General features: G+C 40.8%; 1 protein-coding gene across 1 annotated transcript in view; it reads left to right on the top strand.

Moving 5' to 3' along the window:
- The window catches only part of MTHFD1L (methylenetetrahydrofolate dehydrogenase (NADP+ dependent) 1 like), a 177148-nt gene that overhangs the window by 69389 nt on the left and 82957 nt on the right, over window positions 1-24802 (top strand). Inside the window, exons 18-20 of the mRNA XM_040238682.1 lie at window positions 1899-2039; window positions 4614-4682; window positions 7519-7630. Of these exons, the coding sequence (XP_040094616.1) occupies window positions 1899-2039; window positions 4614-4682; window positions 7519-7630 (322 nt within the window). The remainder of the gene's footprint in view (window positions 1-1898; window positions 2040-4613; window positions 4683-7518; window positions 7631-24802) is intronic.

The raw sequence follows: 24802 nt of genomic DNA on the forward strand, positions 1-24802 counted from the left end.
TGTAATCCTGCCTGTCGATATCCTTATGACAAATTCCCAGATCCATAACTGCAGAATCAGAGGATACAGGTTTAAATGTTGGTGTGCATTTCCCCATCACATTCCAGGAAAGCTATGTCAATTCATGTCCTTGCCTAAGTGGCTTTTTGTCTTTTGTGTAAACATGTGATACGCAATAAGGATATCTCATTTATACCTTAATGTGATTTGGAAATATTTTATTTGCAAAACAGGAACAAGTAGCCCTTTAATAGCTACACTGCTGCTGCTGCTAAGTCACTTCAGTCGTGTCCGACTCTGTGCGACCCCATAGACAGCAGCCCACCAGGCTCCCTCGTCGCTGGGATTCTCCAGGCAAGAACACTGGAGTGGGTTGCCATTTCCTTCTCCAATGCATGAAAGTGGAAAGTGAAAGTGAAGTCACTCAGTCGTGTCCAACTCTTAGTGATACCATAGACTGCAGCCTACCAGGCTCCTCCGTCCATGGGATTTTCCAGGCGAGAGTACTGGAGTGGGCTGCCATTGCCTTCTCCACTATTTGGGCATAAAATGAGTAACTATTCTTATATTGATTCTTGCTTCATTTTTGACTGTGCTTGAGATACAAAATTCTGACATTGTAACAATTACAATTGAAAAACCTATAGGAGTGTTATATATTCCACTTATTACTTACACAGTTCATATTTTAAGGATATTTTGAACCTTGGTTTTTGTACAGAAAGTCTCATTATTTTTAGTCTTTTTTCATATGCACTGTTTTTAATAGAATGGAGGTATAGAAAATCCTAAATTTCATACAATGAAAAACCACTTATGTTTGGAATGGCTTATATTGAGAATGTAATAATTGAGTATAGATCCATTTGACTCTCAGGTAATATGTTTTCGCTAAATCAATGACTACTGAAGTCTCAACCAGGAAGTAGCCAGAAAGCTCCTTCTTTCCTTCATTTCCTCTTCTGTTGGTGACCGAAATGGACAATAAAATATCTCCTGTGGTGATCCTGCCAGGGCGCAGCTATTTTCTATGTAAGACTGAACTTGTCTGGCTCCTATGCCCCTGGGGACGGAGGGTAATGAAGTGGTTTTGTCCAGTGACTGAATTAGGAGGAGGAAAAGGGCGATCATTCCTTGTGTTCTTGTTGGATTGTGTCCAGGGTGGAATCAGAGCCAGGGGAGGGAATAGGAAGGCCCAGGGGCATTTCTCAGAAAGTAACCACTCTCCACGTTTATGGCTGAACGGTTCACCATCTGAGGTGGACAGCTCAGAATGGATTCCACATCACCTCGTGACTGGGGGAGTGGGCGTGGAGAACACAAGTTGGGGGCCTCCTCACTGCTGTGCCAAGCTCTAAGTCTACAAAACTGGCTTCAGACCATCTTCTTTCGCAGTTTGCTGCTCATGTCTTAATGGGGCAAACACATGCAGCCCCCTCGACACACAGAAGTGACAGAGAGGGTAGTGGGCCAACTCTTTCTTTATTTTGCCAACACGTATTGAATCCTGCTTCTTTTCACACTCAGGCCCCCAAGCTGGGGACTCAGGAACAAACCCTCCCCGAGTGGTCCCTGTCTTTGTGGCACTACGGTTCAGCAGTGGAGATCTGCTTCCATCAGACCATCACATTAACAATTACAAGTCTGAGACGTGCCTCAAAAGCACATCTTGTGGTGCCGCGAGCTGGTGTTATGGAGGGGCTTGGCAAGCCCTGTTCTGCTCAGCAGAGCAAATAAAGAAAGAGCACTAAGCCCAGGACTGTGCAATTGCTGGAAATTTGTGCATCTGAGAATGGCCTTTCGAGGACTAAACCCTAGGCCTGCAAGACCTGAGTGCTGCAATACAGCGCTCCATGGAAACAGTCCCCTGACCAGGACCTCAACGCTTGTTGTTTCAGGCGCAGTTTGACATCGCAGTGGCCAGTGAAATCATGGCAGTGCTGGCTCTGACCGGCAGCCTGGCGGACATGAAGGGGCGGCTGGGAAGAATGGTGGTGGCCAGTGACAAAAATGGGCAGTCTGTGACAGCGGACGACTTGGTACGTCCATCTCAGAAGCTCCAGAGAGTTCGAGGTCCCTGACCTTCCCGACCCAGGGACCGAACCTGGGTCTCCCGAACTGTAGGCAAATTCATGACTTTCGGAGCCACCAGGAGCCACATGTAATCAAGAGAATGAGAGTCTTCTTCATGTCACTGGGTATAATTCCTGTTCACACCTTTTCCTACTAAAGGTCCCGACTGTCCTACAACTTAATGTGGTACTCAGGGGCGTTTGTAATGTGCTTATTATTCCTGGCTGCAATCAGAGTACCTGAAATCTATTTCATGTGCTTTTCACAATTCTTTCCAATCCTGGTTTCTGCTGTACCTGGAGTGGAAGCCTGTGGCTTTTTTTTTTTTTTAAAGGTAATCTTTGCCTGCTTTAAATTGAGGGCAAATCACCATTGCAAGGAATAAGAAGCAACGCCACCTTCATGAAAGGGAAGATTAACTTAAAGAGGCACTTTTTTGACTCCAGCCTGCTCCCTGGGCATGCTGGTGTGTTTGATTTTGTACCTTCGACTTGGGTTTCAGCTTATTTAAAAACAGATCTCCCCCGAACCATTCTTACTCACGTAGCTTTCTTTTGCATGGAATGATGCTTTCTTACAAAACATTCATAGTAGCCTGGCACACCACCACCTTGCTTAGTGCTGATTGTAATTTGCACACTAATCTTTTTCTCCTCTTCCCTTTAATAGCCACCTTTGCTGTTCACCCCCCATCCCCCACCATCAGTGATGTAACTATTTCATCTGCTTGCATGTGTTTATAAGCACACAATACTTGGTACAACATAGACAGCCATTGCTCTAAATTTAAGCTTACTTTCCCATGTATTTAGTCATGTACAATAATGAAATCTTAACACTGATGAGAAGCTATCTTATTAATTCCAAGGACTTGGGATGTAATTCTAAACCTTTGCCAAAATGTCTTGATTACCTTTTGGCTTCTTTTTGAAGAGCTGAATCTGACTGACTCATAAGTCTTGTAAAGTAGGTTAAATAGATATATTTATATCGGCCACTCATGGAATGCTTAGTATAAAGCTAAAAGAGAAAATCCAAATGCGAGTTGCTATAAAGATATTGCTTTTTTAAAATTATCAAATCTCAACATTTCTTTCTAGAATAGTATATTATGATTTCTGTATAAATATTTCCTCTGTATCCTCTTAATGTTAGGTATCAGTAATATGTCAGGAGTAATCTGAAAGGGCTTAATCCACAAATATTTCCCTAAACTTTTTTTTGGTTTGTGATGAAACTCTTGGATCTGGAACAAAAAAACTCAGAGTTGACTCTTTGGTGTTTCTTGCTTGCGAAATGTACCTAATTTCTTCATATACCTGTAATAGGTAGGTTACAGTTCATGTGACATTTATTTTGTCCAATAAAGTAGAAAGTAAATTTGATTTTTAAAGACATTTTAATGATTCTATATTATAAAAGTACAAAAATAGAAATTGATTACATAAGAGAAACATTTAATATTGTTGGTGAAAGAGGTAGAGAGAAAGTAATAAACAAATCCTTAGATTCTACCACCTGATCCGTTAGGATTTGTTGCAGGCCACCTTCATTTTTTCAAGGCTACATTCAGATGCATTTGCTCATAATATGGCCTTCCAATAATTTGACTAGTTTGTTGAAAGATCATTCCCTAGGGTCTTTAGAAAAGGTGGAAAGCAATTTTTTTTTTTTAATGCTTTCCCAGGACTTCCCTGGTGGTCCAGTGGCCAAGACATCACACTCTCAATGCAGGGGGTCTGGGTTTGGTTCCTGGTCAAGGAACTAGATCCAACATGCTACAAGTAAGACCCAGCCCAGCCAAATAAATAAATAGAACAATATATTTTTTTTTAATTCCCTCTGTGGGCTGCTTTAGCACACTTTCCCCAGTAGTTCTCAGACTTCATCCCTGTTTTGTCTCTTCCTTGTCCCGTTCTTTTCCAGGAATGCAATAGGGAGCTGCAAGAGAGCCTAATTCAAGCTTCAGAGGATTGAAAGGAAGCAACCACAGCCACAGGTGGCTTCAGCTTCATTCTAGGCAGATGTAGAGTGAGAGATAGAAAACAAGGTGCCTTTCCAGTGTCCTGAGTACCTTCTGCATCTGGGATGAGATGCGAGAGACGATAGAAACCAGCATGGGTGCCTTTAGACACACCCCCTTCTCTCTCCAGTCTCTTTCTGTAACCAGCCTTGTTTTCATTCTTCATCTTATTTCTCAGGGCAATAGTGTAATTTCTGGTGATGGAAAATAACGTGCATAATTGCCAGAAAAAAACTTAGGTGAATTGAAAAGTATGGTAAGCCCCTTATTTCAATCAAGGAAGATCTTGAGAAAAAATGCAATGACTACTGCTTCCCCATCACATCCTGGAAGGGTTGGCATCCATTCAGGTGAAGTGAGAGCACTGTCTTACCCATAGCTCAGAGTTGACGGCCACCGGCGGGGTTACCCATGCACGAGGCAGGCTGGTGAGAAGCGGCTGAGAATTCACCCTCATGTGAATGATCTTTTGTCGATAATCTAAATAAGTGCATTTTTTTTCCTCCCTTTTCTTTAGGGGGTGACAGGTGCTTTGACTGTTCTGATGAAAGACGCGATAAAACCAAATCTGATGCAGACCCTAGAAGTAAGTGATTCTGTTTTCATAGAAAGTGTTGACAGAGTTGCTTTAAATAGACTGCTTTTGCATCTCTACATATGAGCATTTCCAGCCAGTCTGAGCCTATGAGGAGCATCAGAATAACTGGTTGGTCATCCGGAAAGAAAAAGGTTCTTGATATGATTCCTGTCTTGGCTAATTCTACTAATTGACCAGAGTAGAAACTTAGAAACTCAATGAATGTCTTACATCTCAGCAACTTGTGTAGCCTTGGGTTAACCACATGCAGTGTAGACGGGAAATACCTGCTTGCTGCAGTTCTGTCCAGTATGGTACCTATGGGCCCCTCGTGGTTATTTCAGTCTGAATTAGTCTAAGTTTAAAATTCAGTTGTGCAGTCATACTGGTTACATTTCATTTATTTTTATCAGTTACATTTTAAGTGCTCTATAGCCACATGTGGATGGTGGTTATCATACTGGACAGAGCAGATAGAGAATATTTTGAGCACTGCAGAAAGTTCTTGTGGCTAATGAATGCTCTTTTAGATCTCTGGTTAGCAAGAAACAGTTGAAGCATCAATCTTATGAAATGGTTGAAAAGTCCATTATGGAGAATATTCATAGCTTTGTCATCACAGAAACCAAGATAGTTCCTGTTATTACTTTGCTAAGTGATCTGCATATAAAATAAAATATTGAACTCAGGATAAATATTTTCACGTCTTTGGGTTAGTGATAGAATTTCTTAGACAAAGTATTAACTCAATATACTGTGTCATATAAGTTGAATGTGTGAGTCTGTGCTTGAATGTCCAACAATGATGTTCTAAGAATTTTTATATCTATTTAAACCACATCCTGGGAGTTCAAAAACCAGGGCTGTCATACTTAATGCTGCTTTAGTGATGAATCTGCTGTGTAGATTAATCTAATTAAAATTAAATGCTGCTGATCTAGTCCTTAGAGTCATTATCCCAGGAATAGCAGTGTGTTGATGCTAATCCAGCCACACCCTGTCACCTGTCCACCTGGAGACTGGTGTCCAGTGCTTCTTATACAGATGGCCAGGGTGAGAGTTTCAGGGCACAGAGGAATGAAGTCTATTGCCTACCCAGGGGTGGAGCCTGTGGCCTTGTCTCTTTAAATTTTCCTCACTAGCTCCACTCGCTTACTACAGGTGCTACATCCTATAACTCCAAAGGCTAGGAGGTGATGGAGACCATTAAGATCTTAAACAGTGTTTTCTTCAGAGCGCTTAAAAGGTTTCTCTGCATAGAAGTGAGAACTGTAGCTGGACAGACAGATGGCGATCTGGACAGTAAACATACGTCTTCATTTCCATAAACACGGATCCCAGCATTATTTCACAGATATTTTTACTCTTCACGATGAGTTTTCTTTTACTGCCTTTCTTCCTGCTTTTGTTCATTTTTCTCAGCTTTGAAACATGTTCACTCACAGCCCATCCTGGTTCATGGGAACTTTCCATGGCCCCACCCCCTGCATCGCTCCCTGCCTCCCCCCGTGTCATTGGAAGGGCAGCCTGTATTTTCACAGGTGGAACCAAAGCTTCATACACACAGACCTCAGTGGCCCTGGCTGGCTCCAAATAAAACCTGAACATTTTACTGAATGTGCATAATTTTTTTAGATAGGACTATTGTCTCTTCTGCTTGACAAAAGTATAGAAATGAAAGTAAAAGAAAAGTAGTGTCATTTCATGACAAGTTTTGTTTAAATCATTAAAATCTAAAGTTTTTGAGAATTCCCTTATTTTTTTCTTTTGTCTTTTGAGTAACTCTGACATTTTACTATGAGTGAAATTTTTCTTTCATTGTCTTAATAGTTACCAGATTTTTAATAGGTAAGATAAACAATGAGAAAGATGAAGTTTTCAAAAATCAAAAGATTATTACTGTAAATATAAAAATGGCCAGTAATAATATGTACTTGCCCTGCCATGATTCCCACAATTCATTTATTGTGCTGATTTTATGATTATATTTTTCTTGAATTAGTTGATTTCTTAATGGGGAATAAAACATTTAAACAAGCTTCTTAGCCCATCAGAGTTTAATTCCATTCTTTTTAAGAGTATAATGCAGAATACTATGACATAAGGTTTATTTCATGATCACTGAGGCAGCTAACACAGTGGCTTATCAAAATTTATAACAGGAAATAACTGGTTCTCATAGCTTTTTTTTTTAACTTGTAATTTTGTATTGGGATGTAGCTGATTAACAATGTTGAAATAGTTTCAGGTAAACAGCAAAGGGACTCAGCCATACATATACACCTATCCATTCTCCCCTAAACTCCCGTCCGGCAAGACCGCTGCATAATGTTGAGCAGAGTTCCGTGTGCTATACAGTAGGTCCTTGTTGGTTATCCGTTTTAAATATAGCAGCCTGTACATGTCCATCCCAAACTCCTTCACTGTCCCCTCCCCCACATCCTTCCTCCCAGCAACCATAAATTCATTCTGTGGGTCTCTTTGTGTTTTGTACATAAATTCATTTGCATCCTTTCTTTTTCGATTCCACATATAAAGGATCTCATATAATATTTCTTCTCTGTCTGACTTTACCCAGTTTGATAATCTCAAGATCCATCCACATTGCTACAGATGGCATTGTGTCATTCTTTTTAATGGCTGAGTGATATCCATTGTACCATATGTGTGGTGCCTTCCTTTGTTGATGGGCATTTAGGTTGTGTCCGTGTCTTGGCTGTAAACAGTGCCACAGTGAACACTGGGGTGCACGTATCATTTCAGATCTTGTTTTTCTCCAGATATATGCCCAGTCAAGGGATTGCAGGGTCATGGCTTTATAGGATTTGTTCTTCTGCTTCCACAGGGGACGCCTGTGTTTGTGCATGCTGGCCCCTTTGCCAACATCGCTCATGGCAACTCTTCAGTGTTGGCTGATAAAATTGCCCTGAAACTGGTTGGTGAAGGAGGATTTGTGGGTAAGTCACTTCTTTTCAACTTAGTTGTTGCCAGAATATGAAAGAAATCTAACCAATGATGGCTGGAACAGAGTGAGATCCATTCTGAATGAGATATATTCTTGTATGTCCACCTTTCAGAGATGGCCTCGGTCCTGGAAATGCCCCTAATGTCTGGTCTGCACTAGTGGAGTGACATTGTGGTTGAGCCATAGATTTTGATGCCAGGTGCACATAGTTTAAAATATAAGCTCTGACACTTGCTGGTTATGTGACCTTGGGTACAGTATAGTGACCTCTGAGCCTCAGCTTTCTCATCTGTAAAATGGTGATGACAATGTTGTATCAAACTTTTAAGGGTTATTGTGACAACCAAATGAGATTATTTATTCATTCAGCAAATATTTATTGACAGCCTGCCACATACAACACGTGTGACTCAGCTGTAGCTATGCGGTAAGGGAAGCAGACCCAGTCCTGCCCTCCTGGAGCATACTTTGTGTGTAGTTTAATAGGAGAAAGTGCTCTTTAAATGCCAGCTACTGTTAGCAGTAATAGCACTACTGATTACTTGAAATGAAATCAGTCTGCTCTTCCTCAAATGGAATGTATGCTTTTGCAGCTTAATGGATGGGAGATGCCCAGCCATCAGACTAGAACATTTTTGCTGGTAAGACTTTTTGCTGCCGTGAAGCTCTTTGTGGTACCTACTTCTCTTTGGCTCTTGTTGGATATTCCAGCCAGAAAGAGGGGGCAACCACCATAGAGTTTGCTCAGTCCCTGCCGGCCCCAATCCTACCCCTAATACTGAGGCCATGAAGAAACAAATGACACACAAACAAGGATTCAAGAAATTCCACTGTAATTTGACATTGGAGGTGTTCCACTGGCAGACTTTCACATGCCAAAAGGTAATTTCCATTCACCATGTGAAAGCCTGTAATCATCAGGTCTAGCAGTTGCTTCTTTCTCACCAATCATCAGCCTTGTATCAAACTCAGAAGTGAATTATTTTACTAGAAAAGATTCTGCTGGACAAATGAGCTTAGCTCTGCATTTTTATACTTAGCCATTACAAAGTTCATCAGGGTCATTGAGACTGTTTTAAGAATTCGTTATAGACATGCAGTCAGAATCAAATGAGGATTTATCTGGTTCATGTCTCAAAGTTCTTATTATACAGCTCTCATGTACTTGCTGCTTCAGTACCGAATCCACTCTGAAAGTGGCTAGATGTGCTGTCTAAATGGATTTGCTAGATTGGTCACAGCATAATTGCAGAGCAAATGGGCAAGGAGATTGCATAGGGCAGGCTCTGAAAGGTTAGACACTTATGTGAAGTGCAAGTTCCAGTGCATCAGCTCCACAAATAAAAGAACTTCTTGAAGAAAGCACTCTCTTTTATGCTGATAGGGCTCTCTGCCTCTGTACCAGCCCTTACGTTATAAACACGTATTTATAGAATATATGTTACTGTGGCAAAGGATCTTTAAAGGTATATGTTGATGATGTACACTTAACACAGTAGCTCTCTGTGTGGCCTTGGAGAAGCTATTAGCATCTTTGGGCATGTCTCTTATAGACATTCTCATCTAGAAAATGAGAAGTTGGACCAGACTAGGTGTTGGATCTGGATGGGTAGCTGTGGACCCAGAGTTAGAAGCTGTAGAATCAGAACCTTAACAGTTAATATGACTTGAAGCATTACTTTGCCGACTAAGGTCCGTCTAGTCAAGGCTATGGTTTTTCCTGTGGTCATGTATGGATGTAAGAGTTGGACTGTGAAGAAGGCTGAGCACCGAAGAATTGATGCTTTTGAACTGTGGAGTTGGAGAAGACTCTTGGGAGTCCCTTGGACTGCAGGGAGATCCACCCAGTCCATTCTGAAGGGCAACCCTGGGATTTCTTTGGAAGGACTGATGCTAAAGCTGAAGCTCCAGTACTTTGGCCACCTCATGCGAACAGTTGACTCATTGGAAAAGACTCTGATGCTGGGAGGGATTAGGGGCAGGAGGAGAAGGGGACGACCGAGGATGAGGTGGCTGGATGGCATCACGGACTCGATGGACATGAGTCTGAGTGAACTCCGGGAGATGGTGATGGACAGGGAGGCCTGGCGTGCTGCGATTCATGGGGTCACAAAGAGTCAGACACGACTGAGCGACTGAACTGAACTGAACTGAATTTCCTTAACTTCTCTAGGATTTAGTGTCCTCCTTTGGCAAAAGAAGCATACCTATGCTGCAGGTTTTAATGAGTAGTAACAAATGAGAAAGTGCTTTATAAACCTAGCATGCTTGCTAAGTCACGTCCGACTCTGCAACCCTATGCACTATAGCCAGCAAGGCTCCTCTGTCCATAGGAGTCTCCAGACAAGATTACTGGAGTGGGTTGCCATGCCCTCCTCCAGGGGATCTTCCCAATCCAGGATCAAATCCACTTTCTTAAATCTCCTGCTTTGGCAGGCAGGTTCTTTACCACTAACACCGCCTGGGAAGCCCCTTGTAAAGCAAAGTAACTACGTAAATATCAATAATTATGTGAATTATTTCTATGATCTCTTCTGAAAGGCCATGTCCTGGAGTTGGAGAATCTTTCTCAACTCCTTTCAAGTTGTGCAGTTTTAGGCAAGGTAACCCATGTTTGCCTCAGTTTCCTTATCTATAAAGTAGGGATTTTAATAGGACTTGTCTCATAGGTTTGAAATAAGGATTAAGTGAGATGATGGATACATTCTGGCATGGTACGTGACACATGGTAAGACTAGATAATTTTTAGTCACTCCTCACTATTATTTTGGAGAAGGAAATGGCAGTCCACTCTAGTACTATTGCCTGGAAGATCCCATGGATAGAGGAGCCTAGTAGACTACAGTCCGTGGGGTCACAAAGAGTCAGACATGACTGAGCGACTTCACTTTCGCTTTCACTATTATTTACTGCATTTTTGATACATGACTGATGGAGGTTAATTTTCCTTTATTTAGGTTTTATTTTGTTTTAAGATGCTTCTAACATAAAATTTATCATTTTAACCATTTTTAAGTGTGCGACTCAGTGAAATACTTTCATGTTGTTGTGAAGACTATCACTGCCATTCATCTCCAGGACTCTTCACAGTGTAGAACTAAAGCTCTATACCCATTAAGCAACAACTCCATGTCTCCAGCTCCTGAAACCACCCTTCTAGTTTCTGTCTCTGTACATGACAATTCTAGATGATTCATATCAGTGTTTTTCTGGCTGGCTTATTTCACTTAGCATAATGTCCTCAGAGTTGACCCATGTTGTCATCATTTGTCAAAATTCCCTTACTAATTGATTTAGGCGGGACAGTACTCCACAGTATGTATATATTGCATTTTGTTTATCTGTTCATCTGTCAGTGGACACTTAGACTGCTTCCACCTTTTGGCTGCTTTGAATAATGCTGCTGTGAATATGAGTGCAAATATGTCTCTTTATATTATTTTTAACATAAGATCATAGTTCATTATATGTCCCTGGTGACTCAGACGGTAAAGAACTCACCTGCCAATGCAGGAGACATAGAGATGCAGATTCAATCCCTGGGTCAAGAAGATCTTCTGGAGGAGGGCATGGCAATCCACTCCAGTATTCTTATCTGTAGAATCCCATGGACAGAGGAGCCTGGCAGGCTACAGTCCATAACGTCGCACAGAGCTGGACACGACTGAATGACTTAGCACGCAGCACACATGTAACACTAGTGCCCGATATCAGTACACACCACAGGACTCAAGATCTATGCTGTTAAACCTTCAGGAAGGTGGTAAATTGATGCTGTGGCTCCATGGAACTCTGGGAGCAAAGTCAGTGTCCCAAACAGAGGGAACAGGGACCATCGTCACTCTTTCCCAGTTTCTTGATCGAGCTTGCTCTGTGGGCTGGTTCTGCCCTTGCACTTGGATGAATTTTGCAGTGTATAACTCTCACTCCCAGTTAATATCTGCATGTCCAGTCTCATGAAGATCAAAAACTAATTTGCATTCAAATGGAAGCTTCTCTCCAGCGTAAAAACTGGGTCTGTGTCTAGATGACAGTGGGGGTGGAGGGTGACTGCTTCTCTAACCCCCCTCACCTTGCACTTAGGCTGCCTCTGGCCCCTCCAGGGTTGAAGCTTGGCCAGTTGATGATACCAGTCTGGCCTCTTCCACACTCTAAGGAGAAGACTTCTGGGCTATATATTTCCCTTTAAAAAAATTCGACTGCTGGTTCCATACCTGGTCTCTGGGTACCATAGCCCTTGGACGTCTGACAACCATCAGTGGGAGTGCAGTTCCATCTCTCACACGACCCTGCCATGGGGCTGTTTCTTTTCAGCTCATAGATATTTTTCTGGCCCCCCATGGCAGTATCACTGTTGAGCCTTTGCAGTTGTTCTGCTACCGCCTCACTCACTAGCTCCAGAAAAGAGGGAGTAGCTGGCAGGCCTGGAGTGAGACCCACATGTCCATAACTTTCTTTGAACCAACCCTTGCCCAGCTTCTACCCTTGTTAACCCCTTTGAAAGGTATCTTTTGGACAAAGGGACACAAAATGTATCTTCAAGCAATTCCTTTGCATGCGCTTCTAGGTTTAACGTCATTCTTTGGCATGTGAGCAGTTGACATGATTTTGGGGCATCACTGAAATGCAAAAGACCCCCATTTTAATATCCTTCTACTGAAGCTAAATGTATAGTACAGATTTATTTGAAGTCTGAGAACGAATTTATGTCCATAGAAGTGTGGTTGTGTATAAGAGAGTATCTCTATTAAGATACAAAAAAGCTCAAGCTCGAAAGAGAAAGATTGATAACTTGGGTTATATTTTTAAAAATAAATTAGTTATGATAAAAGATACAAGACTGAAAAAGCACTTGACAGATTGGGAGGGGGAGGGGACATTTTCAAAGATAATAGGCAAATGACTGGCGTTCAGAATATATAACCACCATGGACTACAGACTGATTTAAAAAAGAGAAAGGGAATAATCCAATAGAAAACCCAGCAAAGAATTTTTTTTTTAAGGAAATTCACAGAAAAGCAGCAATTTGACAGAATTTCTGGTCCAAAGAAAATACATTTAAGTCCTTTGAAAGAACTTATTTTGGTATACATTTATTGAGCTTCCGCTCTGTGTCAAGTAATACAGGAAGGAAGTGGGAATCAAAGGTCATTAAGATATGTCTCTTACCCCCAGTAATTTATAATGTGGGTGTGAGAGATAGGCCCATAAAAGAGTCTGAGAAGTGAGTACAATGGTTATGAGATTTAATACTGTATTGATTAACAAGGAACCTTAAGAGATAATGGGTTTCTTGCTAGTAAAATTTTCTTCATATGATTGGTTTTGCTAAGATACATTTAGTCTAGTTTTTTGTTCTGTCCCAACACTCACAAGGAAGGGATTGTTTTATCTACTCTAAAATGATTAGTCTTAGATAATGGAATCAGTATTCCATTTAGCCTTAAAACAGAGTGGAGTTTAATTAGTTGCATGAATTCGTTAGACCAGAGCAAAAGGCTTCATGACAGTTTAGTGAAAGTGTTAGTTGCTCAGTCATGTCTAACTCTTTTGCAACCCTGTAGACTGTAGCCCACCAGGCTCCTCTGTCCATGGAATTCTGTAAGCAAAGATACTGGAGTGGGTATCCATTCCCTTTTCCAAGGGATCTTCCTCACCCAGGGATTGAACCTGGGTCGCCTGCATTGCAGGAGTATTCTTTACTGTCTGAGCCACCAGGGAATTTTTATTTCTCTTACTCCTTTAGTCAATACTCTTTGTGGGAGTCCCCTTGACTTAACAGTTATTGCTATAAAGGCAAATATTTTTTTGGCATCTAACCCCAATCGTGTTATTTCTAAAAAGTGAAAAGAAAGTAAAGGAAAACAGCATTGAGTTTCTAGGTTTTTAGAAATGATCTCATATTTAAACTATTTGTAGGGATTTGTTTTCTCCTCTCTTAATTTGGTTTTGATTCCACTTTCGAATGAATACTTTGCCTTCTCTCTGGAATGCAGTGTCCACGTATACAGCTTCATAGCCAGCGGTTGTTAGTTGCCAGTCACAGCCACCCCTCCCATAATTAAATACAGAATTATATATAGGAGTATATATACTTTTTAAAAAAAGTCTCCATAATTCTCGTTAGATTTTCAAAGGAGTCTGTGACTTGAAAAACAGCCATCTCGTAGCTCGTAGCCTGATGGATGTTGTATGCGGTTTAAGTCTACTCACTTTTGTGATCCATGTGAAGCTTTAGTGGCTTTTGATTTTCCAGCCGCATTTGGCAGTTCACAGCCTCATCCAGACTCCACAAAGTCAAGAAGTCACCTAATTAGTCAGTCTTCTCCTTGCTAGCTGCAGAACAACACGCAGACCCCGGCTGGGCATTCCAGGTGCTTCCGGGGAGCATAAGCATAAACAAACACTGCAGCAGAAGAGGAAGTCTAGACCAGTGCCCAGTTAAATCGTGCACTGGAGCTTGGCTGGCTGTGAACATTTCAGGATTAGGATTTAGAGATCAGAACACGTACCTGTGGCATTTCCAAGACAAACTGAGTAGGATTAGGAAACAAAGCCTTGGCAATATTTTCATTATAAATCCTCCCATTCTCTGAGTTGTTCCCAAGCTCCAGACCTGTGCTAAAGCAGTCATGTACGTTCTCACTTAATCCTTAAACAGTTCTGATTATCCCCGTTTTACAGCTGATAGAACTAAAGCTTACCAAGATTATGAAACATGTCTGCCATCACTCAGCCAGTAAGTGGTGGAGGGTACAACTTTCCTCTCACTCAAACCTGTATAGATGATCAGCCAGCTCTTCTGCCTATGGTGATAGTCTCATCTCTTTACCTGGTTCCCGTCCACTCTCATTAAACCGGTCATCATTTGTTGCAGATGACCAGTCTGTAGCGGATGGTCACATTTAAAATGAGTACCAGTATAATTATTCTGATACAGAATAATGTGTGCACATAGAAGTGGAATAAATTTGGTTGTTTTTTTAATTCTTCTCTTACTACTTTAAAAGATCTTTTCCCTGAATATATTGCTAATTAAAGGTTGTTTTATTGAGTCACATTCTGATCTACTCACTGCTCCCCTCACCTGTGTCCATTGGCAGACTTCCCAATATTTGTGTGTGTGTGTCTGTGTATGCATGCGCATGCCTGCACTCAATAGTGTCAGACTATAGCCAGCCAGGCTCCTCTGTCCATGGAGTTCTACAGGCAGGAATACTGGAGTGGGTTGCCATGCCCTTCTCCCAGGGATCTTCCCCACCCAGGGATGGAACCCACATCTCTTATGTCTCCTGCATTGGCAGGTGGGTTCTTTACCTCAGGCACCACCTGGGAAGCCCTCCCAACATTTATATTGTATGGGCTTCCCTGGTGTCTCAGATGGTAAAGAATCTGCCTGCAATTCAGGAGACCCAGGTTCGATTTCTGGGTCAGGAAGATTCCCTGGAGAAGGGAATGGCTACCCACTCCAGTGTTCTTGCCTGGAAAATCCCATGAACAGAGAAGCCTGGCAGGTTACAGTCCACAGGGTCACAAAGAGTTGGACACAGTTGAGTGACTAACACTTTATATTGTTAGTCTGTTTTAAATCTTGCCAACCTAGTGGTAGTGAAATGGTAGTTCATTATAATTGTGAGTATATACATGTTTATAGGCATATCAATTTGTGAATTGCTTATTTTCTTTGAGGCCATTTACCTCCTTCTTATTCATTTATAATATCCTTTATGTGTTCCAAATATGAATATTTTACCATCCTGTGCTACAAATGTATTCTCCCATGTGTGGCTTGTCTTTTCAACGTGTTCCTTGTAGCTTTTCCTCTTCCATCCTTTCTGTTTTGGGCCACACTGCAGAGCATGTGGGTTCTTAGTTCCCAAACTATGGGTTGAACCAGTGCCCCGCACTGGCAGCCTGGAGCCCTAACCACTGGACCATAAGCGAATTCCATCCATCCACTTGAGTTTCTAAAGGTCACCTGTATTGCTTCATAAAATGTTGGTTCTTATACATAAACCTTTAATCATTTCAGAGCTTATGCTTGTATACATCATCCCCTTTTCATTAGTCATAAATTTGTGAAACTTTTCTTCCTTTGCAATTCTTGCAGAGGTGCTTGTCAGCTCTGGCTCAAAAAAAGAAACAAGAAAAAACAAGTAGCCAAAAATTCTCAACAAACCTAAGTCAGCACTCAAGGCCGTGCATGTGCTGGTCAGCTGTTTGCTTTGCAATGGAGCTGCTTTTCAGTCCATTTATCCTGGCACTCTGTCCCCAAGGGAGAGGAGCCAAAGGATGGTTTCTCCAGCACTGCTTATCCCTACAGAGATTAGGGCTTTCTTCTAGAAGAGCTTCAAGCATTATCTCTTGCCAGCTCTTCATCTTTTGATGGTGAGCTTTACTCAGCAGTGGTACCTGGTCTTTTATTTAATTCTTTTTAGACTACACTGTGTGGCTTGCAGGGTCTTAGTTCCCCAACCAGAAATTGAACCCCGGGCCCTCAGCAATGCACGTGGGGAGTCCACTTTTGGGCATTCTCGATACTTGGTCTTTTAGGAGCCTGGTTTCTGTTTGTTTTGGGAATTTTTAATTTGAGATGGGAAAGGTATTAGAAGTCATGTTCTGCACCCCTCAACCCAGTCCCATTTCTCTGCCTCTCCACTAGAAGTGACCACCATCCTGGACTTTGGGAATTGACACTCAGGTTTTTAGTTATTGCTGCTAACTTATATATATTCTTTGGTATATATCAAGTATTTGCATAAACTTTTTTAAAATTTAGAAGTAAAATATCTTAATTACAGGTCGCCAAATTTTACAACCTGATCTTCCAATGCTTCAGCTAAATTCAGTTATAATATTAAGTTAGACTAATGGGGTCATTTTAATGCCAATATGATTTATTGGTCGTTTTCTGCTCTCATACTGAAACTTCAGGTAATGGAGGTGATTTTCCTTGGAGCAGCCACACATGTTAGTTTGCTGCCCGGATTTGAGTTGCTCTTTGCTGTGTGCTGACTGTGACCTTGGGTAGTTTGAGTAAGCCCCTGAATCTTGATTTTTCCTTACCTAATTCAAGGCTTGTTCTCAAGTGCCATAATGCTGGAGAAGCCCAAACTGAACAGTGGTAACAGCTGCTGCTACCACCGTAAGATGCTAAGGATCCTTACTTTTAAGATAAACCTTCACAAATACTAACACTTTCTTTTTAAATATTTATTTGGCCGCACCAGGTGTAATTGTGACATGGGGGCTCCAGTTCCCCTGATCAGGGATGGAACCTGGGCCCCCTGCATTGGCAGGCAGACTTTTAACCCTTGGACTACCAGGGAAGTCCCTAATGCATTCTTGCAAGTGAGGGATGAATGTGTTCTGACAATGGAAAACACTCCTGCTTGTTCCCTTCTCAGACAGAGGCGTTCAGGACCGATGTCCATAGCAAGGACCTGAGGGGATGTGATGACTCTTTTAGGTTGGAAGAATCCTTCTAGATAGACTTGTTTACAGTGCTGTGTAGTGACCAGGGAGAAAGCAGGATGCCCTGGAACTCTGCACTCACAGGTGTATGACCGAACTCCAGTCCATTTCCTTCTTGACATCTGAAACTCTCGTTTGCTCACTACCGAAATAACAGGAAAATATATTTTAGAATTTTCAACAATAACGTGGCAGTGTATTTTCTGTAACCTGTTTCATCTGGCAACTGTGAATATACCACCTCTTATGTTATCAGCAGGTATTCAGGTTATTTCCCGTGGTTGTGTTATTATCAACACATATTCTTTCTCCCTGCTGCCTTCCACATCAGGTCCTGTGGACGGGCTCTCACTCTCCAAGCTCCCTCATAACTACATGGTTTGCTCCCTTGCTTCACCCAGTCTTCAGCTTATGTGTCAAGGAGGCCCTCTGCATGCATTCCAACTGAAAGCAACCATCCCGTTGATAGCAGCCCTGGCCCCCCTCGCGAGTGCCCCCACCCCCTGTGTTGCTGCTAGCCATGCAGGCATCTGTGAGAACACTGTCTGTCTCTCCCCTGAAGATAAATCCTTTAGGGCACTGGGATTTGTCCCTTTTGTTCAGTGCTGTATCCTCAGCTTCTGAGTAGATGATCTAACAAATGGTTTCCCAGGTCAAAGAATTCCAGAGAGGTCAGGAGCATCCTAAGTTTTCCACCACAAAAGCAGAAGAACTGAGCAGATCCATCCTTGGTACAGCCCTGGCTCAGATACCAGCCCTATTTCTTATCAGCTGTGACTTGAACAAGTTATGTAGCCCTGTGTTCTCAAACTCATCCCTTCCCTCTTTTTATACCAAACACTTGACTATCCTGAAGTAAAACTCAGGCACTATAACCTTCTACAGATAATTTCAAAAAATAACATAATGTGTTAGTTATGACATAAAAGTATTTTATGGTAACATGTTATGTATTTCAATATGTATTTTTTAATTAATTTATTTTTTTGGCTGTGTTGGGTCTTTGTTGCTGTGTGCAGGCTTTTTCTGGTTGTGGAGATCTGGGGCTATTCTCCAGTTGTGAGCTTCTCATTGCAGTAGCTTCTCTTGTTGTGGAGCACTGGCTCTAGGGTGCTTGGACTGAGTAGTTATGGTGCCTGGGCTTAGTTGCCCCGTGGCATGTGGATTCTTCCCAGACCAGGCATTAAATCTGTGTCCCCTGCACTGGCTGATTCTGAACCATTGGACCACCAGGGAAGCCCTTCAGGATGTATTAATTAGAAGAAATATTTCTGCTGCACTAGAGTGGTCAGATGCTTGCATATACACAGAATTCTTACGCGACCATCACGAGTGCAGAAGGATTAGGTGTGTTTTGGCAAATCAGATGTCACAAGTGGTTATTGGCACTGATGCAGTTTTCTGCAAAAGTGAATACCTCCTTTGCAAAGTTCCAAAGAAAACAAAGTTAACCTTCTCTCATTTTGCACTCTTGTTTACATTCCTTAAAAACGGGGTACACATTGATAGCTTGGAATTTTTATGTAAAGCAAATTGGGAGGAGGGCTCTAAGTTCATATAATCACGGTCAGGTTTTCCCAACACAGGAGTGAAGGGACAGTGGACAAATCTTTGTGGGGCTGTCCTGCTCAACGCAACATCTCCTGTATCCTGGCCCTGCCCACAAGTTGAAGACCAGCTGTGTGCTGGGCATCTTGCTGCGGGCATTCTGTGACACATGTATATCTTTAATGTCTTATACGAGCCCTCAACGTAAGTTGTCCTAATACTCCCGTTTTACAGCTGAGGAAACTGGGCATCCCAGGGAGTGAGTAGGTACCCAAAGACAAATAGCTAATGCAAGCGAGGTGAGAGGAGGGGTGCAGCAGAGTCTAAGCCCCAGTCTAAAACTTTGGCTTTCATCACAGACCTTTAGGAAGCAGTAAAGCACAGTTTTCATTCCATATCGTCATCATCACATAGCCCTGTGCTTATTAGCACATAATTGGCACTGAATAAATGGTTTTTTAAATAAACGATGAATAATAGACATCAGTTTACTGAATAGCTTTATCTACTGGCAAAAGTCTGAATTTTCTCTAGGCTTTTTATGGTAAACTCTGATATTTCTTTGTGTGGTGGTGTTTTGAGGTAGTAAGAATAATTAAGTAAAAAAGAGTAAACAGTTTGAAAAGGAGTTTGAACTTTAGGAATGTCTGACCTGACCTCGACTGTTTTTCTTAATGTGCTGCAAAATACAAATTTATTTTTGATGCGTTAGCTAGCCCATCCCTACTTAGAATTTATGTGTATGCTAAATAATGCGCTCCTAATGTAGTTCTGCCTACCATCATAAAATATGGAGTTAAAATAAGACCCCTGTCAAAACACTGTCTTGCAGGGATTAGTGCTATGAATGTTAACATAAAATGATTTTTAAATGCATAGACTTTATAAGGATTAAAAGTAAAAATATCCACTATGCAATGACATTTAAATTTATATGGCTGCTCTCTTGCCCCATCTTGGCTGTGAACTTTCCGCCGGAGGATGCTGAAGAGTCCAATTACCCTTACCTCATGTATAAATTTAGAAAATTGTAATTATATGAGGTTTTTCGTAAACTTTCATTCATACCAGTGTTTGATATTATTACAACATTGTGCTGTTCTCATGCAAAGAAAACCGAACAGAATTTTGAATAAGAAATAGAAGAAAACTGGCCCTCACTAAGTGAATCATGTATGTCCAATTTTTATGTCTTTTGCAGGGAGGGGAGAGAAAATTAATTGGATTATTAGGGCTTTCTAAAAGTTTCAACCTCCTGTTAGCTTCAACCATAATTGTTCTTTTAGCCATTAATTTTTTTTTTAATTTATTTATTTGCTTGTCTGCTGGCTCTTAGTTGCAGTACATGGAATCTTAGTTGTGACATGTGAAATCTTTTCATTGTGGCGTGCAAACTCTTAGTTACAGCATGTGGGATTTAGTTCCCTGCACAGGGAACGAACCTGGACCCCCTACATTGGCAGTGCAGAGGCTTAGCCACTGAACCACCAGGAAAGTCCCAGTCATTGATGTTTTAATGCAAGTAATATCAATTTTAAAAACTCCCTGAAGTTTAAAAGAACCACGTCCAGTTACAAAGTGCTTGGGTATCCAATTCAAAATAAAGCAGAGTGAAGAAGTAACTCTTTACTTAAACACAGAGGTATCTCAATGTAATGATAAAGACCTCATGCGATTGAAGAATTTGAATATATTTGAAAGACAGAAACTAACAGCCTCATATTAAATAGTAAAGTCCTAAAGGTGCACACATGTATTAAGTCCATGACAAAAATACTTACATGATCACCGTCATTATTCATCATTATCCTGCAGGTACTAGCCAATGTAATAAACAAGAACAATATGAAAGTGTTGATATTAGAAAGTGATAAATTTCCCTGTTTATATACAGTATGATTTTATGATAGAAAGTTCAAGAAATTTATTTTAAGTAATAAGAATTTTAGTTGGTTATTTGGATGCAAGGTAAATATGTAATAGTTCCCTTTCTATCAGCAATAAGGAGATACTATAAAAGGGGAAATTTTCTATTTATATGTGTGTCACCAAACTATAAAATTCCTGGAAATAAATTTAGCAAGAAATGAGAATATAGAAAGAAAATCATAAAATTTTACTGAGAGTCACAAAATAAGACTCTTGAGTCTGAATCATTGGTGAGACATACAACCATGTTCTTGAAAGAGAATAATCAGTATAAATCATCATTTCTCTGTCAAACTAGCATGTAAATTACTATAAAATTGCTACATATTGCCAGAGTATATAGTTATGTTGGGGAAAGAAAAAATTTCCCCCTACCCTTGTAGGTATTTCTGGCTGGCCTAATAGTTACAGTGACATCAGACAGATTAACATGGGAAAACCCAAATTTAATTATATACATATAGAGAATCAGAATATGAGATTCCAAAGACAGTCAGGTAAAATGAGGTATATGTGCCATCCTGGACTAAGGATTAGGGACAAATACAGAATCTAAGAAAACATGAGTTTGACGATCTCTTTATATATCTGAGGGCTTCCCTGGGGGCTCAGACGGTAAGGAATCTACCTGCAATGCAGGAGACTCGGATTTGATCCCTGGGTCAGGATGATCCCCTGGAGAAAGAAATGACAACCCTCTCCAGTATTCTTGCCAGAAAAATCCCATGGACAGAAGAGCTTGGTAGGCTATGGGCTATAGTCTATAAGGTAGCAAAGAGTCAGACACGTTGAAGCGACTTGGTATACAGAGGAAGATGAGCATCATAGTTAAATAGCAATGTTTGTCTGGATTCTAAAAGAGTAAATCATGAGGAAAAACAAAAAAAGTTTTAAAGAACAATGATGGACAAGATAACACTGCCATAACAATAAAGAGGAATAAAACTGATATCAAAGGAGACCCCAGAGTGTCCTTAATTAGACTTATTCTACTATATTTAGAACTTTCAAATTAAAGTCTTGCATCAATTTATTCAGCATAAAGACATACCAAATTTAATGTAAAAATTAAAACCTAAACCTTTAAGAAAAAAAGCAAAAAGTATGGTATTTTTGGTGTAATGTCAATGTTGTTTAAAAAATAGATGTACATGGAACCTAGTCACAGTAAAATAAATCAAGTTTCCAAACAGTATTCCTATTTCTTGTATTTTAAAAATTATAACATATTTACATTCAATGAAAAGATAGAAATGAAGTATGTTGAGTGATTACTGTCATTGACATGTGGGAAATGGGGTCATGATGATGTTCATGTTATTCTTTACATATTTTGGTGGTGGTTTAGTCACTAAGGCATGTCTGACTCTTGCGACCCCATGGACTGTAGCCTGCCAGGCTCCTCTATGGGATTCTCCAGGCAAGAATACTGGAGTGGGCTGCCATTTCCTTCTCCAGGGGATCTTCCCGACCCAGGAATCAAACCCGGGTCTCCTGCATTGCAGGCAGAATACATATTATTCTGCAGGCAGAATACATATCTTAGTATTTTTGAAAGTTTTGCAATTAGTGTGTGTTACTTTTGTAATTTTATTTTTAATAAAGGAAAAACTGATTTAAAATCTGAAGTGTTTTCACATACAGAGTTATGGAGAAATAGTATCTAAGCAAAGTGCTTAGAACACTGAACAAATGAATATGATAGGAAAGCATTAGTGGGTTCTGAGGATAGTTTAGCTGAAGTATAAGACATGGGGGAAGTGAATGACAGTCAGAAGAGGTCACTGGAGGGAATAAATGCTAGTCTGAAATGTTACACTTTCAATACTGGTGGAAATAAATGCACAATTCTTAAATAGTGGTTCCCTGTCCTTAAGACCCCCTGAGAAGATGGCGTTTGGGAGTTGGTTCGAAGAAGAATTGAGATATAATCCAGTAAAACAAGACAGAGGGGAGAAAGGAGGGTATGTATTCAAGGAATCACCATAGTTCAGGTAGCTCCAAGATAAGGCAGACAAAACAGGTTGGAAGTATATTTTCAACATCCTTAAATATGGAGAAAAGCATATAGTTTCTGATCCGTGAGAACTTCCGGAATGATTTTGTAGAATTATTGTTACAAGAATTCCATTTGAAGATGGGGTTCCTTTTCCACCACCCCTTCCCATCAGATAAGTCAGTATACCTTCCTGAAGAAAGTAAGTAAGGATGAGAGGTTGAAGCCTTATTTAATGGGGCTCCCACCCCAGGAAAGGACTCGTCACCAGCTGTAAATATGGGTACCATGCAACCAGCAGCATTAATTCTGGGTATTTTTCACAGAAGGTAAGATCTCAGAAATAACAATGGTGAGTGAAAAAGTTGGTAGTAGAATTGTCACAGTCTAGCATATTTTAAAAAACATACAAACACCACTATATTTTGTTTATGCCTTTAGACATGTGTAAGAGAATGAAAACATGACCCAGATAAGTGCCAAGTTAATAAGAAATGCTGACTATGAGAAGACGGGAATGAGCCGAACTGGTTACCCGTGCATTAAGATAGCCTTCAACTCTATCCGTGCTCTGTTACTTCTTTGTAAAAGGAAAATAAGCCGTTGTGGCAAAATGTTAGTTTGTTATTTATGCATTGGGAGTGAAGAGTGTGGATGAGGAAATACAGGTTAGAATTTAGGAGAGGCTTAGGCTAGAGGATGGGCAGTTCTCATTAGTATATGATCAAGTCTTTATTTAGAGCTAAATCTGGATGTGGTTGTTCAGTCGCTCAGTCGTGTCCGACTCTTTGTCATGCCATGGACTGCAGCATGCCAGACTTCCCTGTCCGTCACCAACTCCCAAAGCTTGCTCAAACTCATGTACATTGAGTCAGTGATGCCATCCAACCATCTCATCCTCTGTCATCCCCTTCTCCTGCCTTCAATCTTTCCCAGCATCAGAGTCTTTTCTAATGAGTCGGCTCTTTGAATCAGGTGGCCAAAGTATTGGAGCTTCAGCTTCAGCATCAGTCCTTCCAATGAATATTCAGGATTGATTTCCTTTAAGACTGACAGGTTTGTTCTCCTTGCAATCCAAGGTTCTCTCAAGGGGGCTTCTCCAACGCCACAGTTCAAAAGTTTCAATTCTTCGACGCTCAACCTTCTTTATAGTGGGTCTGGGGTTTTACCTTACTTTCCAGCAGGACTGATGGTTATTTAGAGACATCCCTGCTCTTCGTTTCTCTTGGTAACGGGAATGGCAGAGATGTGGGCAATAGCTGACCTGAGTGATCAGGCAGCCTGAACCCTGGCAAAACTTCCTCTCTACGGACTGAACAAAGAGAAATGGCCCATTGTAGCCTGCTGTCCAGAAGCGTGAGGCTGTCTTATTCATCCGCTAAAAACTCCTTCCTCACAAATGAGGTAGGATTTTTTAATTTTCGTGTATTCAAGTGTGTATGCATGCAGATATTTTCAATTTTAGACACCAGTGATAGAAGTACATTATTTTGATTGCCCTCCACCCTACCTGGCCCGAATCTTGTTTAGTTCTTTTTTGTTTGTTTTATAAAATTGTATGAATGTTTTGGTTGACTAGATTGTTTATATTTTTTAGGATCAAGCTGTAATTTAGTGATAAATTCTAAAAGTGTTTAAAGCAACTATAAAAACAGTAGTGCTTTGTTTTCCTTCTAAAAAACATTTCTTTGTTTAGTACATACACAGAGGAGATAGAATTTAGAGTCAGATGAACAGGAGACCTACATGTATGTCCTTTTATACTGCAAACTGACATACTGGTTTCTGCTGTCTTGATTTAAATCTGTGTCTGGAACTTTCCGTTAGACCCTCTCTCACTTACCTTAAGCGGTATAGCTTTGGGGTAACTATCAAAGAGTTATGGCCACTCTTAGCTTCCCAAATTGTAGCTTTTTCATCAAGAAACTCTGAGCAAATCTCACATCTTTTCTAAATTAGAAATGTAACCTTGACTTTAGTCCCAGAGTTACTATTGTGCAAAGAAAGAAAACACTGCCTAATGTTCAAATTATGTGCAAACTGAAATGATAGAAAGAAAAACGCTATCACATTTCTAAGTAGGCTTTATTTTCACAAAAGAATTAGCTAGGATTAGGTTCACCCACGTATTTTTTTGTTGTTGTTTGTATGCATACGTCAGTTGCTCAGTTGTGTCCAACTCTTTGCAATCCCAGGGACTAGAACCCACCAGGATC

The sequence above is a fragment of the Oryx dammah genome, unplaced genomic scaffold (assembly GCF_014754425.2).
Source record: "Oryx dammah isolate SB20612 unplaced genomic scaffold, SCBI_Odam_1.1 HiC_scaffold_4, whole genome shotgun sequence".
Classification (NCBI taxonomy): domain Eukaryota; kingdom Metazoa; phylum Chordata; class Mammalia; order Artiodactyla; family Bovidae; genus Oryx; species Oryx dammah.